Consider the following 18,249-nt stretch of genomic DNA (forward strand, 5'->3'; position numbering starts at 1 on the left):
GCAGGCAGTGCTCTGATTGGCTGTTAGAGTTCTGTTTTGTTCCTGAGAAGTTTCCACGTTTCAGTTTATGTCGAAATATTTCCTCTAAAACAGAAACACATGACACACCTGAAGGCCAATCAGAAGCCCTGCTGTTGCATTGACAACGATTCAGAACATTTGATTCATGTTTACAGGCGATCAGAGATTACGTTTGATTCATGCTCCGTCCTCTTGGCTCTCAGTTGACGCTCCGCCTGAAGGCAGCAATGTGCCACCAGGGCAGAAGTGGGCGGGTCACAGTTGCCATGGAAACTGCTCTTTAGTCTCATTGGAAGATTATTGCCAGAAGAAATTTGAGTCTACATGTCAATCATTGCAGGACGATGTTGAACTGTTCATGTATTGAGTGCCTCTCTGGTATCCAAAGATCTGAGTGTGTGTGTGTGTGTGTGTGTGTGTTTGTGTGTGTGTTTGTGTGTGTGTTTGTGTGTGTGTGTGTGTGTGTGTGTGTGTGTGTGTGTATACTTGTACAGCTATCTTTGTGGGAACCAATTTGAGTTTTAGACCTTGGGAGTGAGGACATTTTTGGAAAGTGAGGACATTTTGGCCGGTCCTCACTCTCGGACAGACCTTCAAAGGGGTTTGAGGGTTTAGACTTGGTTTTAAGGTTTCGGTTAGGGTTGGGGAATGCATTATGTCAATGAAGGTCCTCACAAGTATAGAAGTACAAGGTTGCGTGTGTGTGTCTATGTAGAAAACACTTTGCGTTTTACATTTGAAGGTTTTTTCTTTCAAGTCTTTCGTCATCAGTCAGCTCGTGTTTGACTTCATTTAAAGATGAAATAAAAGTTTCATAAACGATGAGAACGCAGCAGCTGCTGTATAAATATTAAGAGTATCCAAGTTTTCAGTTTAATTTCCATCCGTTTGGAATAGAAAGAATCTGAAGTTTAGTTCTTCATATTGAAACAACAGAACCAGACGGCAGCCTGTGTCTTACCTGGACTCACCTGGACCTGCTCAGTGTTCACATAGCACCACAGGACAGTTAAAGGACCAGTCTGGTGTTTTAAACCACCAGTCAAGAGGATAACGCTGCTTTGCTTTGTGTTACCTTTCAGTTTGTTTTGTACAGTGTACAGTTGTTATGTTGGAGTTGTTTTTCCTAAATTTGTATTTTTGTACATGTTAAAGAACCTCTGATGTAAATATATGTTGTCTGACGGCCTGAAGACGCCTCACAATATAACACTCCGATATAAATAAAGTTTGAAAATTGACTTTTGACTCCTGATTTGGTTTTCCAGATGACAGTTCATACAAGATTTAACAATTTTTAATTGTTATAATTTGACCTTTTCACCCTTAAAACTGTATTAAGAGACGAGCTGAAAGAGCTGAATTTACTTAATAGCGCCTGAATGCATCATCCATCATCACAGAGGCTTGTATGGAAGCAAAAACAGGTTATAATAAGAAACTGAATCCTTAACTGTGAAATTAAATTACTGCTGAATTCTTAGCTGTGAAAAATGTTTAATTCTTCTCCTTAAACTATTTTCATGTTTTGCAATCTTAAAAACTTGAAGTAAGTATTTTGAAGTGTTCACAAATACTCAGATTCAGGTTGCTCAAATTAAGTTTTGTTTTTTTTCAGACATAAAATTTTAAATCAAAACAAAAAATCAAGTCGCTCTAACTAGATGAGACACCAAAAATAATCCGTCAGACTGAAGTCCGAAACCTGCCTGCTTCACTTCCCGCAGAGATCAAGCTGAACTTTGACCTGTGCAATCTTGAGTCTCTCCGATATCCAGCCAATCAGAGAGAGGGGGCGGGAGTCGTTGGGGAAATACTGTTTGTTTATGTTTTTGTTTCGTAACTGCAGGTGAAATAATGCAAACAGCAGAAGAACAGAAGCTGATTGGCTGCCGTCAGTGAGGACAGTGACAGTTAATAAACCTGCTGTTTAATTAACAACTTCGTGTTAACTGCTGTTGTTAGCATGCTAGCCATGCTAGCTCCTGCAGTTTATGTTTACATCTGCTGTTTCCTGTCCCCTCCTGCTGTGGCTCACAGATCAGATTTCTGTCCAATCAGGTTACGTTCTGTCAGTCACGTGATCATGGAGAGAAAAATTCAGATGAGCAACTGGAAATTTGTATATGTGAATCTGAAAATAATAATTTAAATTTTTAATTTTATTTTAATTTTGTATAATTCAACAGTAGTGATTTACATTTCACAAAAACATTCAGTCAAATGATTTCGACAATTTTAAGAGAGCAAAATATAACAATATCACATTTTGAGTGGATAAATCTACCTGAATTTATTTCATAAAATAAAAATGTCTAAATCATTAACTGAGAAATGTTCATTGTAAAGCTGCAGTTTGTATCTCTGCCGCTGGGGGTCGCTGCTGCTTCAGACTTCACTGCAGGAGGCGTGGAGGCGTCAGATCTGCGTCGATACCGGAAGTGAGGAGGCTTTACCGTCAAAATAAAAGCAAGGCATTGGCGTGTAAACACTAATTTTTGTTCTTATATTTCAAATAAAAGAAATGAATTACAAACAGTTGTGGAAGAAGTATCCAGACTATTTACTGAAAGTTAATAAGTTTACTTAGTAAATAGTTAAGTAAAAGTACATAAGTATTCTCAACAAAATGTACTTAAATTATCAAATAGTACTAAAGAATGTAACAGTAAAAGAACAGTAGTATAATCCATGTCATAGTGTAACATATAGATTGTTTTATTGGATTATTGTTATTATTACTGGTGCATCAGTGTGTCGGCAGCATTTCACTGTTTTCTAAATAGTTGAGCAGTTCAGTCTCAAACAGCAATAGCTTCAATCATACAAACATCATTTTTGTATAATTGGCTTCTAAATCTTTTAGTTTTGAGTGTTTTTAGTGAACTCGTCTTCTGAAGGTGTGTGTAAACTGAAAACATTTGGAACAAATTGATTGACACAGAAACAGGAAGTGATATTCTTTCTTTTCAGGATTTGAGAAAATAAGGTGTTCGTGACTTGATTACACTGACATGACACAGAAAGACTGAAGTAATTCTCAGAAGCTACCAGCCCGAGGTCTTCGCGCTTTTATTCTGAAAAGCCTGACCGGAAGTATTTGTGTCATTGCCGCACGCGGTCTTGACGCTGGCGGTACGTCGGTCGGCTCAGTCCGGTCTGGGTCGTGTCGGATCCGCTTCGTATCTTCGCTGCGGCGGAGGAATAAGATGCGGAGCAGCAGCGGAACCGGACCCCGTGACCCGGATCACTCCAGAACCAGAGCCAGGCTAGCTGAACCCTCCGGCCCGACACGGCTCGGCTCGCAGACAGCATGACAGCAGCAGCAGCGGAGGAGAGAGCGACAGAGCGACGCTCCAGCCGCTGAGAGAGGCTGCTAGCCGGGCAGCTAACGGCGCGATGACCGCGGAGGGAAGCGGCACGATCCGCAGCCGCATCAAGAACCTGCTGCGCTCCCCGTCCATCAAACTGAGGAAGAGGAGCGGCACCGCGCGGCACAAAGAGGACCTCAGCGACAAGGTGCGCACGCGCTTCAACGCGCACTGAAACACACACACACACACACACACACACACGGTGATGATCATGAGACGGTTTTTATCAGCTGGTGTGAACTGAAACTCTGAGATGCTTCTTATGTCATTATTTAATTTGAACCTGATTGGACTTTAAGATGTACATTTTTATTCATATTTTATATTTAATATATTAGATGTTCGCTGTAGTGATGTAGGACACAAACACGTGTCTGAACCTCTATGTTTGTGAGGACCTTCATGACATAATTAAATTTCCTAACAATAACCATGACGTTATTTTAACAATTGAAACTGAAGTTTTATCTCTGTGGACCAAACAAAATGTCCTCACTTTCTCTAAAAATATCTTTGTTTCCAAAAATGTATTCATTTTTAAATTGCAGTCTTTGCTTTTTAACTGGCTTCATTTACAAATAATGGCCTCACGTTGTAAAAATGTCCTAATTCTTCATGTCTAAAACACTAATTGATCCTCACAAAGATACTAGAGCACACACACCTCCTGTAATAATGTCTCAGTGTCTTCAGTCTGTCTGACCAGCGTTTATTATTCAATACACATCATGAGACATTTGTTCAGTCCTGCAGGTTTACTGCACGCTGTGAGGACCGTAAGATGGAGATTCTCACACACACACACACAGCTGACCGCTTTCATTCTGCTGTGTTGGCATATTTCACACACACACACACACAGAGGCATGCAGCAGACCTCTGCAGTGTTTTCAGTTTGTTCAGCTCAGCCGGAGTCAATAAAGTTTGAAACATCAGGTTCATTTTCAGATCTCAGTTCAGTTTTTATCAGTTTGGGTGCAGCAGAGATAAATAATCAACAACACAGCTGCAGCCTGTTTGTTCATCTTCTTTTTAAACTCATTTCAGACTTTATACTGGCCCACAACCAGTCCTGGACTGTCCTGGTCTGGGTTAACTGGGTCCTGACTGCAGCCCTGAAGGTTCAGTGAAACAGAAATAATACAACCCCAGTGAGCTTCCTGTCAGTCAGGTTGTTCCTCTCTGTTTGTCCCTGCAGGGCTTCCGTCCATCTGTCGGCAGCTTCATTCATTCAGACAGTAAAACTCCCAGAATGCTTTGTTGTGTTTGGACTGTACGTCTGTGTGGCCTCAAAAAGAAAGTATGTCGGCTTGTGGTGGCACCAGCAGGGACCTGGATTCAGAATAAACATGAAAGAAAATCCGTAACAAAAGGCGCCACTGCTTCGATCGTTGTCTGTCCCACAACAGCTGACTTGACTCACCAACTAAACAGCAAACAAACGTGACGGAGCTGAACCTGCTTTTTCATTTTTAATAACTTATAATAACTTCTATGTTCTAGTTTGTCAAACACAAGAAGAGCCTTGTACCAGAGCCTCACGAAGGTCCTAGAAGTTCAGATGAAGTTCAGAGCTCAGTGTGTTTATTGTATCTTTATGAGGACTAGTTTGTCTACATTAGTTTCCAAGGAACCCCAAAAGGGTCACGATATGATTAACAAGAGAAGACAAAAATATGACTCCCTCTAGTTTATTTGCTTGTGGCTTTCAGGCCTTCAATGTGTTTTATGAGGACCCCAGTCAGAGTTTCTGCCAGTGTATTGCAAACCTGGCGGCCCACCGGGCCTACGTTGACCCCCTGCCAGGCCTACGTTGACCCCCTGCCGGGCCTACGTTGGGCCTACGTTGACCCCCTGCCGGGCCCAAGCATCTGGGAATTTTAAAAAATGTATTTTAAGATGTTTTTTAAACTACAGTCACAGTTCAGCGGCTCGGCTGGAAACATAGATATGATGGTTGGAGAGCTCACCAGCGACGTCTGTTGGTTAAAACATGAACGCGCTATAGTAAAACAGCAGGTCTGAGATCAGTGTTCTTACCCTCATTGTACGTAGAGTGACGTTCAACACTTGTATTTAGTCAGTTTTCTTCTTTTATGTTGCTGTTTCTTAAATTATATTAATAATTTTTCTGACTATAATTGTTCAGAGACAGAAAAAACACTTTGTCTGGACTCCCCCCCCCCCCCCCCCCCCCCCCGTCGCTCTGCATGCCTGAGGACAAACACAAACTGTGTGCAGTAATTAACTCCTCTGGGAAAACTCTTCAGATCTCCTCAGTCTGAATCTCTGACCTCAAACACAACATCTGTGTTCACACTGTAGTATGTATATATATATATATATAAGTTGCAACTGTAAGAGCAGTACTAACTGTATTGATTCAGGTCTGATTGTATAAACTGGGTAGTTTTGATTTATAACAAAGCATCAAACTCTTCATATTCATATTTCCCTCTGAAATGTAGTGAAGTAGAAGTATAAAGTAGCACTGGTACTTCAGTGCAGTACTTGAGTAAATGTACTTAGTTACTTTCCACTGCTGTGTAGTAGTTCTGACAGTAATATCAAACAGAGAGCATGACATCAGTATAACTGATGTTTGTATGTTGACAGTCTTGTGATATCCTGAAGTAGTATCTGCAGTAACAGTAGTATCTGCAGTAGTAGAACAGGAACAACTGGTCTGTTTTCAGTCTGAAGATGTTTGAGTTGTGAAACTTCATCAGATTAAATAACACATTCAGTCCTTCTGGATCAGCTGACAGATAAACAGCCTGTTGGCTTCCTGTCCTCAGGATTCACATGTTAGCGCTAACGCTAACAGCACTGACAAAATACACATACATGTGAATGTGAAACTACATTTTGGCTAAAAAAATTCTATATATCAGCCGCCCTGGTGGAGCGGGAGTGTAGGATGCTGACCAGACTGTTCATAAATCCCGTCTCCCTGGACAGTGATTGTCCAATCACAGCTCAGCAATAGTAACTATAGTGACAGCAGGTCTACATGGAGCTGTAGTCAATAGTAGTGTAGTAATCTGCTCTAATGCTAGCCGCTAACATTAGCATGTCCGGCTAACTAGCTACAGTAGTAACCTCATCCATAGACAGGTTTCTGAGCGATGTCATCTGCACACAGGAAGGAAGGAAACAAACCAGAATGACTGAGAGTTTATGAGGAGATGTTTTTGTGCTTTAAACTGCACAAACACAGAAGTGATGAGTGGAAAATGTTCATTATCTCAAGAGGGAAACCCAACGTTACCTTTTTATTTTTTACGCTAACATTACTTTTTCTTTTTTAAGCTAACATTATATTTATTTTGTGCTCTCGTTACTTTTTATTTTTTAAATTAATATTACTTTTTATTTTTTATGCTAACGTTACTTTTTTTTTTTTAAGCTAACGTTACCTTTTCATTTTTTATGCTAACATTACTTTTTTATGCTAATGTTACTTTTTATTTATTATGCTAACATTACCTTTTTATTTGTTATGCTAACGTTACTTTATATTTTTTATGCTAACGTTACTTTTTATTTTTTATGTTAACGTTACCATTTTATTTGTTATGCTAACATTACTTTTTTATGCTAATGTTACTTTTTATTTATTATGCTAACATTACCTTTTTATTTGTTATGCTAACGTTACTTTATATTTTTTATGCTAACGTTACTTTTTATTTTTTATGCTAACGTTACTTTTTTTTTTTAAGCTAATATTACATTTTATTTTATGCTCACGTTACTTTTTTTATGCTAGCGTTACTTTTTATTTTTTATGCTAACGTTACCTTTTCATTTTTTATGCTAACATTACTTTTTTATGCTAATGTTACTTTTTATTTATTATGCTAACATTACCTTTTTATTTGTTATGCTAACGTTACTTTATATTTTTTATGCTAACGTTACTTTTTATTTTTTATGTTAACGTTACCATTTTATTTCTAATGCTAACGTTACTTTTTTATGCTAACATTACCTTTTTATTTGTTATGCTAACGTTAGTTGTGTGAGGAGGTTTCTATGCTGTCTGTTAATGTTTTGTGACTCACTGTCCATGTCTCTCTACCTGTAGAGCTAGCTTTATGTAGCATGTGTTAGCGTTTGCACTGCCACTAGCTAGATCTAACAGATGTATATATGTCCTGATATATAATCTCTCAGGACGTTGTGACATTGTGATGATGAGTTCTTTATCCGCCTGCTGCATGCATACTTGACTGTTTGTAAACAGGAAACTTGTCTACATACATGTACATCGCCAAGAACTCCTCTTTCTCCAGAGAAGCTGTGAAACTAAACAGCAAATCAGATAATTGGTTACTGAAGTACACGTAAAGAACACTGGATGTGTTTTTGTTGTTTTTTGCACCACTGTTGTTGTTGTTGTTTACATTATCAGCTGATCACAGTAAATATCAGCTGGTTATTGTAGAAGCTAACAAAGTTAAAGTATTTAAAGTGCAGCATTTTAAGTTAAGTTGCTCTCCACATCTCAGCTGACTGCAGGAAGTTTCCTCCAACAAAGTTTCCTGAACAGAAAGATTCCTGAAGGTCTGACTCAGCAGGTTGGATCAGATTTATTTCATACAGTCACAGTTTGAGTAGATGGTGAAGAGAGGACTGTAGGTTCAGTCTAACACCTCACACTGACTCATCTCTGCTAAAGAAAGTCAGCTGATGGTTCATCTTAATGTGTTTTTACCACTTTAACGTGACAGAACGAGCAGACGAGTGTGAGGAAGCTGTTCATCCAGAGAGACACAGAGCTGAGAGGGAAAACGAGTGAAAACATAAATAGAGTTTGGTGCAGAGGGAGGGAGAGTCATGTGAGAGGACACACACACACACACACACACACACACACACACACACACACAGTACATACTCTGAACTGGAGTTTGCTGTTGTTAGCTTAGCATTGAGCTGCACAGCACTCTACCAAACCACAGTGAATCCTGCTAATTACATGCTAACATGCTAACAGCTGTGAGGTTCACAGCCTGCAGACGTCTGAGGAGAGAAAACGTCGGTTGGATCTGCCGTGAAGATGTCAACTGTAGTAAGACAGAAAGTTAGACTAGGCTACTAGAAGTCCAGACACTTCAGGACACTTTTTAGGAGCATGGAGCACAAAGTAAGTGTGGGTTTGCTGTAAAAATATCAAAGTAAAATCCGGTCCATTAAAAGTTTAAGTCTGCTGTTACTCTATATGTTTCTTATTGTCAACAAATCTCATGTTCAGACTCAAACCAGCAACCTGTCTGCGGCTCTCAGTCCTGTCTCACTTCCTGTCTGCGGCTCTCAGCTCACAGCCCATTGGTTCCTACTGGAGACAGTGTTTTAGTTGATTTTTGAGGGAGTTCAAGGAAATTTTATTGAACCAGAAAAATAACATCTTGTCTCTCAGGAGCCCTTTACTCTAGATGTTGAAATGTAACTCCACTATGTTCAGGTGACAGTAAAAATCTTCTTTACTGTTTGGCTGTAACTAATGATTGATGTCCTTTGCCCTCCAGGTGACCTTGGAGAAGGTTCTGGGTATCACAGCTCCTGGGAACCGAGCGCTGGCCTGTGACCCCCGAAGTGGACTGTTGGCGTATCCTGCTGGGTGAGAAACACACTAATACTTTGTGTGTGTGTTTATGTAAGTCTATGAATGAAGGATGATGATGATGATGACGACGATATATACCGTGATGGAAATTTGTCAACCCACAAGCATTTAGCCGTCTTGTTTCTACAGCAGTATCTGAGCAATGAAAGCAGGTAAAGTGTAGATATTGAAAATATCAGTTGTATCAGTAATGTAAGTACTGAAATGAGCTGAAGTGAACGTTCATTGAAGTTTACACAGTGAAAGAGTTGAAAATGATTGGAAGTGTCTTGACTATCATTTGCAGTGTAACTGTGAAAGCAGTGTTGAATGAAGTGTAAGCATTGAGAGGAATCAGTTGAGATGTAAGCACTGAAATGAGCTGAAGTGCTGAAAGAAGTTGAAATGTATACTAAATCATGACATCATTTGAAGTATTCTACTGTCAAACGAAGTGAAAACAGTGTTAGGTGAAGTGTAAAAACTGAAAATTGAGTTGAAGTTGAAAGTTAAGGAGTTTTATTACCTGAAATCAGATGAAGTGTTAGTCTGTTAGCTGAAGGAAGTTGAAATAAAAGCAGTGAATTATTTTTAGTAGTGTTCTAAAAGGGGTTGATGTGTTAATAGTGTATTGGGATGTTTACTGTATCCCAATATTTATATATTAGATTAGATACAAAAGTACCTTGATAGATTTTATCCACATCACTCTCACCTACTATGCAGTTGACTCTACCTAAGCTGTAATTGCAGTATGAGTGCAGTGAATGAATGTTTACATACAGTGTGTACATAAGTGTTATAATGTATAAATACTGTGTTATTGTACTGAATGTTTTCAGTCGAGATGATCGGATGTAGAAACTTCACACAGAAGATTAAACTCACAAGAGAATAAATCAGCAGACTGTCACTCAGTGGTTCTCAGGACTGTACAGGCTAATGACATGATCAGATTATCAGATTAAACGCATCACATGTTTAACGAGGCAACACACACACATACATACAGTGGTCCATTAGGAGCCATGGTACTGATATTTACCATGAGACACCAGTCCGCCCGCAGACTTTCGCTGTAGGATTTACCCTTCAGCAAGGCACTGAACCCACAACTACCCGGAGGGCTCCTGGAAAAGACTTGGCAATTCGTCCAGGGTTTTCCAAGGGGTCTGTGAGGGGGTTTCAGGGGTGTTTTAGGTACTTGAGGCAACACCATGGGTTTTTTATGGGATTTTAAGTCTTTTAGGACTTTTAGGATTCTTGAGGGGTTTTTGAAGATGTTTAAAAGGGATCTTTTCAGGGGTTCTTTGATCCACTAAAGGAGGTTTTGCAGGGTGGAGCTCAGTCAGCAGATAAAGAACAAACTCTGTGGTGTCTGTTGTTGGTTGAGTAAATGTTTGTCACTCTGGTAAAGGTTAGTGTGTACGTTGTTAAGCTTTGTTGTTGAAGTGACTCAGAGCTCCGAACTATTCACAAACATTCAGATCATTTGAACATAAATAGTTTATGTTGTAAATGTTGTTACTTTATGAATAATTATACATCTTATTTTTAGTCTATGTTGGAAAATGTCTGTTTTCAGGTGAAATTGTCAGAACAGGAAAATCAAGAGAAACAAATAGAAGCACTTAGAACCTGAAAGACCAGATCACAGCACTGAATTCAGTCACCTTTTGTTTGAGATGTTTGTTTAGATTCTGAACAGTGCGATGAGGGCTTGTTACACAGTTTCAGAGACTGAAGTTAGAAGAGGGATGTTTGTTTCTTACAGATGTCTACAGGATGTTTATTGGTTTTCTCTTGGAAATAGAAAATATGGGATGTTTTTATATATAAAATATGAAATGTAGCCTATAAAATGAAAAGATTAGTAATATACATGTAATATATACATAAACATGATGATAATTTACATACAGGAACTTTTTCCTGCTAAATTATCCACAAAGTGATTCCAGTGTGAGCTGACATGAACTTCAGGATAGATCAGTGACATCAGAGGTCAGAGGTCAGGAATCAGATTCACAGCTGATCATCCTGACAGACAGTTTGTTTAAGTCTTTATGGATGAGTTTGAACCCAGAGGAATGATGGGAATGTCCGAGGGCGAGCGGTGGAAGACGTCCAGCCTCCAGGTTTTAATTTCCCACAGAGCCGTCCAATCAGCTGGGGGCGTGGGAGGAGCGGGCTGCTGATTGGCCGGAGCTGTCAGTCTGTGTTTTGTGTTCAGATCAGAAGATTCAGATTCAGTTTACGGATGAAGAGACTGAAGAGTCGTGAAGTGAAGTGAAGTGGGTCAGTGGAGCGGGGGGGTGGGGGTGGGGGGGTGAATGTAGGTTAATATATGTAGAGACAGAGAGAGAGGCTATATACACTATAAAAACTATACTTTAGTATTCTGGCAGGAATGAAAACAAATCTCTCTCTGTCTCTGTCTCTCTCTCTGTCTCTCTCTCTGTCTCTTTCTCTCTCTGTCTGTCTCTTTCTGTCTGTCTCTCTCTCTCTCTGTCTCTGTCTCTCTCTCTGTCTCTCTCTGTCTCTGTCTCTCTCTCTGTCTCTCTCTCTGTCTCTGTCTCTCTCTCTGTCTCTCTGTCTCTTTCTCTCTGTCTCTCTCTCTCTGTCTCTGTCTCTCTCTCTGTCTCTCTCTCTGTCTCTCTGTCTCTGTCTCTCTCTGTAAATTTATCATGAAAACAGATGTGAAGCAGCTCACACAGTGATGATGATGATGATGATGATGATGATGGTGGATCTTTAAAGCCTTGTGGGGGATTTATGTAAGATTATCAGCTATGTGTGTGTCTGTACTGGTATGTCTATCTTTGTGAGAACCACTTTGAGCTGTAGACTTCAGGAGTGAGGACATTTTTGGGACAGACCTTCAGAGGGGGGTTCAGACTTGGTCCTAAGGTTCAGATTAGGGGAAGATGTGTCTCACCATTTCATTCATGACACCCACCTCAGTGTTTGATCAGCTGTGTGGAGGTGAGAAAGTAGGCAGGGTTTGAACTTCTCTCTCAGCTCTCTTTTTTCACTTTTCTTGTGAACAGCTGATGACGACATGATGAATGTCTTCAGGAGAGACTGTCTGAACATGTTAGACGTTATCACTGTATTTAAACTCCAATGATAGCTGGCTTTTCACTCCACCTTCCAGTGTGGACGTTCACAACAGACAGAAACACTTTGGGTTTCCAACAAAACGTCATAAGAACTAGTTCTGATCGAGCAGAACCCGACCCTCAGGGTAAGGGTCCAGCTAGGGGCATTATATCAATGAGGGTCCTCACAAGTATAGAAGTACAAACGTGCGTGTGTGTGTTAATGAGGAAGAATATAATTGGTTGCTGACTCAGCTTCGTACAGTCAGCACACTTATCAGGGTTTGTTCATCTCCACACACACACTCGGATTATGTGTGTGTGTGTGTGTGTGTGTGTGTGTGTGTGTGTGTGTGTGTGACCTGCATGAACAAGTCTAATCAGATCTGTGAGTTTAAAATGTGCAGAGTGATCAGAGCAGTCGCACACAAAGAGCTGATTAAAGGAGCAGTCAGGCATTTTAGCATTTTAGTAAATGGTCTTCTTCAGAGTGAGGTGTTCAGATGGATATCAATGTCATATCTGTGTATAGGGAGTCTTTATGCTAAGCTAGGCTAGGAAACAGCTAGCCTGGCTCTGTTCAAAGTTAAAAAATACATCTACCTACCTCGTGTATCTCGTGACAGATTTGTGTGTCAGAACTTAACGTTCTTCTTGCCACTGTCTCCATAGTGCTTGCTCATGGTGGGACCTGCTGGTCTCTGTAATAACATTAGAAAGAGTGGGTCTAGACCTGCTCTATTTGTAAAGTGTCATGAGATGACTTGTGATTTGGCACTATATAAATAAAATTGAATTGAATGGAACTTTGTTTTAACTACTTGCCCCTCCCATTACATTACAATAACTGCATTCAACCACGTGGATACAACTCAAGAATTACAAGAATCATGCAGGTACATCACCTTCATCAAATATGCTGAAATGCTTCAAGAGCTAGATTTAGAAACAACAGGGTTTCAGACTGGCAAAGAATTAAGAGAAAGTGTCATCTGCATAGCTGTGGTAGGAAAAGTTTGGTCTAAACCAAATGAACTGAACTGGTGTGAGAGCAGCTCAGGTCTGACTCCGCATAGACCAGGTCCAGCCTCAGATAAACCAGGTCCAGAGTGGGTCGGGGTCTCAGACCACAGTCTGTAGAGTGAAGAGAGTCTGAGCTGTTTATGAAGGTTCAGGTTGAACAGACTGAGTCATCAAACAGAGACTCATTAAACCTGCACACTGTTTATACAGCAGAGTGTGTGTGTGTGTGTGTGTGAGAGAGAGAGAACTGTATAATATATAATAGTTAAGGACGCTTTTACTTGTTTTGGATGTGAAACCTGAACTTCCAGGTTTTGTTCCAGAAGTAATCGTATCTGAAATCTCTTTATTTCCTATGTTTCACTTCATTAGCTGTCCTCCATTTTATTAGTGTCTGAATTCTGTGTGTATATTTATGCTCAACATAGAGAGACGTGTAGTCTGCAGCCATGCTAGCTGCTCAGTGAGGCTGCACTCAGACACAGCAGTGCTTTGAGCTAAATGCTAACATGTTTAGCAGGTATAATGTTCACCATGTTCACCATCTTAGTTTAGCGTGTTAGCATGCTAACATTAGCTAATTAGCAGTAAACAGAGTAACATGCTGACCCGATGATTTTTATTATTTGGAAAAAATGTCGATAAGCAAAATGCAGATCTTATACAGAGTGTGTGTGTGTGTGTGTGTGTGTGTGTGTGTGTCTGCAGGTGTGTTGCCGTCCTGTTGAATCCTCGAAAGAACAAACAGCATCATATCCTCAACAGCTCCAGGTAACGTTTCAGCCAATCAGCTCTCACTTCCTGTCCTGAAAAGTGCTGTGTATATATAAAGTTTATTATTAACATTCATATTATTATCTCTCCACTAAACTCTGTCACATGAGCACATTCAACGTCTAAATTCTAAATATTTTATTCTTTTCTTCATAATTTAACTAATTCCTAACTTTTATTTTGAATGTATATGATGTGTTTCTGGTTCAGTGCTGCGTAACCAGTTCAAATAAACTGATTGAATCTACCTTTAGTGTATTTTCTCAGAGTTGCTTTCAAAGCTGAAACAAACAACACATTGTTAGTCCTAAACAACTACAACTCCCATGAGTCATAGCAACAGAAGCACTGTTAAAACCAGGTGGAGGTATCGTCCTGTTGCTAGTAGTTTTCCTGGCTGTGATATAAAAACTCAATGAAGTTGTTTTTCTGTGTTTTAGGAAGGCGATCACCACGTTAGCGTTTTCTCCAGATGGGAAGTATGTTGTCACAGGAGAGGTGAGTCTCACTGAAGATCCACTGCAGGGCTGCAGGTCCTGACCCGGGACCAGGGTTTGACCGGGTCTAATCGGGTTAGGGTTAGGGTTAGTCTGTAGGTCTGTAGGTCTGATGATATTGTAGGAAATCAGTCGCCTGTAAAAGATTTATGTTATTAAATCACAAGAACTGTTTGTAATTGTATTCATAGATATTAAGTATTATTATTTTGTCTTGGGACCCCAACTAGGGCTGCAACTGAAATAAATGATTATTTTCATTAATAATTACTCTAAAGTACTTTATTGAGTCAAAATGGCAGAAAATGATGATCACAGTTTCTCAGAGTCTGCGGTGGCATCAGACAGAGAGAGAGACAGACAGACAGAGAGAGGGACAGAGACAGACAGACAGACAGACAGAGGGACAGAGACAGGCAGAGAAAGAGACAGAGAGAGACAGACAGAGAGAGGGACAGAGACAGACAGACAGAGAGAGGGACAGAGACAGACAGAGAGAGGGACAGAGACAGACAGACAGACAGAGAGAGGGACAGAGACAGACAGAGAGAGAGACAGACAGACAGAGAGAGGGACAGAGACAGACAGAGAGAGAGAGAGAGACACAGACAGACAGAGAGAGGGACAGAGACAGAGAGAGGGACAGAGACGGACAGAGAGAGGGACAGAGACAGACAGCGAGAGGCAGACAGACAGACAAAGAGAGGGACAGAGACAGAGAGAGGGACAGAGACGGACAGAGAGAGGGACAGAGACAGACAGCGAGAGACAGACAGACAAAGAGAGGGACAGAGAAAGAGAGAGGGACAGAGACAGACAGACAGACAGAGAGAGAGACAGACACAGAGACAGAGAGAGAGACAGACACAGAGACAGAGAGAGAGACAGAGACAGAGAGAGGGACAGAGACAGACAGACAGAGAGAGAGACAGACAGACAGAGAGAGCGACAGAGACAGACACAGAGACAGAGAGAGGATGGTATAAAATAGAGATGAGATATGAAAACACTGTCACCAGCTGTGTCCACAATAAGAGCCTGTGGCGTCTAAAATAATATCAACATCAACATTTTTAACGAACTTGACTCGTGTGCCCCCCCCCTCAGAGCGGTCACATGCCGGCGGTTCGAGTCTGGGAGGTGTCGGAGCGTCTGCAGGTCGCTGAGCTGCAGGAACATAAATACGGAGTCGCCTGTGTGTCGTTTTCTCCCAACGGGAAATACATCGTCAGTGTGGGCTACCAACACGACATGATGGTGAACGTCTGGAACTGGAAGGTGACTCTGAACATTAACATGAACACATCAATAACTACAATCCACTATTATAATATATATTATTCTGCAGAATGAGTACTTTACTTTGGTACTTTAAATATATTTTGATGCCAATACTTTTGTACTTTTTCTTATTTAAAGCTTTGAATGCAGGACTTTTCCTTAAACTGCCAGCTACGCTGAGGCTGGCTGGAGGGAAAAAGGTTCAGGGAACATAAACTGAAGAACAAGTTTTAATTCAGATCAAATTAAAAGGAATCTGTTTCAGCTGTGAAACATCTGCAGGAAGTGTTCAGTTTCATTAACAACGATCAAAAGAACAGCAAAGTTGAACCAACTGGAGTTAATCGGTTTATAAAAGCTGTCAAATCCATTCAGATGTTCAGTTGGTCCAATGAGTCCAAGGCCCTGATCACATGACCTCTGATGATGTGGTGCGTTTCAGGTCGTCTGTCTGGAGTCTGATTGACGACAGCTGTGAACTTTTCTGCTGTTTATTGTCACAACAGCAACAGGAGCCATTTAAAGGAACATTCTGCTGTTTTTTCCTGTTTCTGCAAATCAGAAGCGTTGCATTATAAAACCAGCAGGATGGTGCGTTCATGGACACACTGTTGTTTTGATTTCAGGACTTAAACTACACTAAAAGAAGCTGACACATTAACACTAAAATTCAAAAGTCCACGTTAGTTGTAGTCATATTTAGTCAACTTCCTCTTCTTGTTGTTTGTATTTTAGTCGATGAAAAGACGTTTTAGTCAAACTGCTTCCAGGTCAGAATCAACACGACTGATTTAACCAGCGAGTTGCATTCAAACATTAAGTCTGATCTGTTGACAGATGCGGTTTTTGTTTTTTTATGTGTCTGTTTATTAGAAAAATGTCGTGGTTGCAGCCAATAAGGTGTCCAGTAAGGTGACGGCCGTCTCCTTCTCAGATGACAGCTCATACTTTGTTACCGCCGGCAACCGCCACGTCAAGTTCTGGTACCTGGACCACGCTAAGACCTCCAAGGTTCTCATGTCCATCACATGTTAATCAGCTGTTAATGAAAACATGCTGTTTGACTATTGTATTTATTGATCATCCTCTCCACCGGTCTCCAGGTGAACGCCACCGTCCCTCTGCTGGGGCGTTCAGGGCTGCTGGGAGAGCTCAGGAATAATTTCTTCAGTGATGTGGCGTGTGGGCGGGGCCGACAGGCCTCCTCTACTTTCTGCATCACTTCCTCCGGTCTGCTGTGTGAGTTCAACGACCGGCGACTCCTTGACAAGTGGGTGGAGCTGCGGGTGAGTAGAAACGCCACGAAGACGTCTCCACCACGTTTCCACGACGACACTAAATGCTCAGATAGAAACCAAAACCAATAATCAGTCCGTCCACCTTCAAGATATCTCAACAGCTACCGGCCAGATTTGTATGAAATTTGCTGTCAGTGTTTGTGATGAATCTTAATTATTTAATGACCTTCTGATCTGTTTTCTTGCGCCTCCATAAGGACAAAGTTTTCATATACTGTAAATATAACATTTGTTTAATGTTAGAGATAAACTTAACCCCCCCAACATCTATTTTTTTCTGACCTCCAGTGGTTTAACTTCTCACATTGCTGCCGTGATGTACAGGTGTACTCCAGTACACTGTGACATCACTGTTGGGTGTGGTTACAGGTACAGGACCACAGCTAAAGACTGCTGTTCACGCTGATGTTAACTTGCTGTTTAAAGGATTTGAATATTTCACTCTGTGTGTGTGTCTTTTAATGTGAAGTTCCTCTGCTTCCTCCTCTGCTTCCTGTGCAGAGAGTCGACTCTGACTCCGTAAGTCGTCATTTCACCTGGACTCAGTCAGTTCAACCTGTGACTCGTCAACAACATTTACTCCGGATCAGACTGATGAGGAAAAGTGATACTAAAGAGAACAAAGACGCCTGATGTCAAACTAACTCTAACAGGAAACACATCACAGCTTTATTTGCCATGATGAATATGTGACCGTGATGTCTCACTACAGAAGAGAGTTCAACATTATTAAAGTCAACATAACCCCACGTCATTGATATTAGTCAGTTTACCTGAAATAAAGTACATTAAGCTACATGTAATCGATCTTTTATTTCTTCAGGAAAAAAGTGGCTTGAATCTCAGAGACACGATCGTTATGATGACAGTGGTCGCTGGCTGCTAGTTAGCTTTTAGCTCCCACCATAGAAACTAATCAGCAGAACAGAAAGTGGCATAGCACCACCAGCCAGCTACAATAGCTCTCCAAGCTCCAAGCTAGCTTGGTCGCTAACCAGACAAAAAGTTTATTCAAGAGATGTTTGTGCACCACTTATGTCTTGCAACTGCAACTGCAAACCCAGTGTTGCTAACTTAGTGATTCTTTAGCAACTTTGTTTTTTCAAAAGGAGCCTAGCAACGCAACTAGCAAATATTTGGGCAGACACTAGCAGCTCTCCCTTGAAGTGGACTTAACACTGGATGGTGACACACAGCTAATAACCTACAATAGCCTCCTCCCTTTGGACTCAAAGATCAGCTCTGTCAAGACGATTTCTAGTTGGCTAA

At 40.8% G+C, this 18,249-nt stretch overlaps 1 protein-coding gene across 1 annotated transcript in view; it reads left to right on the forward strand.

The window, feature by feature from the left end:
• Positions 1-3,420: 3,420 nt before the first annotated feature.
• The window catches only part of mapkbp1 (mitogen-activated protein kinase binding protein 1), a 32,615-nt gene continuing 17,786 nt past the window's right edge, over positions 3,421-18,249 (forward strand). Inside the window, exons 1-8 of the mRNA XM_070919943.1 lie at positions 3,421-3,540; positions 8,930-9,021; positions 13,839-13,901; positions 14,345-14,402; positions 15,509-15,679; positions 16,556-16,693; positions 16,786-16,968; positions 17,482-17,499. Of these exons, the coding sequence (XP_070776044.1) occupies positions 3,421-3,540; positions 8,930-9,021; positions 13,839-13,901; positions 14,345-14,402; positions 15,509-15,679; positions 16,556-16,693; positions 16,786-16,968; positions 17,482-17,499 (843 nt within the window). The remainder of the gene's footprint in view (positions 3,541-8,929; positions 9,022-13,838; positions 13,902-14,344; positions 14,403-15,508; positions 15,680-16,555; positions 16,694-16,785; positions 16,969-17,481; positions 17,500-18,249) is intronic.

Source organism: Enoplosus armatus, chromosome 15 (genome assembly GCF_043641665.1).
Source record: "Enoplosus armatus isolate fEnoArm2 chromosome 15, fEnoArm2.hap1, whole genome shotgun sequence".
In the NCBI taxonomy this organism is placed as follows: domain Eukaryota; kingdom Metazoa; phylum Chordata; class Actinopteri; order Centrarchiformes; family Enoplosidae; genus Enoplosus; species Enoplosus armatus.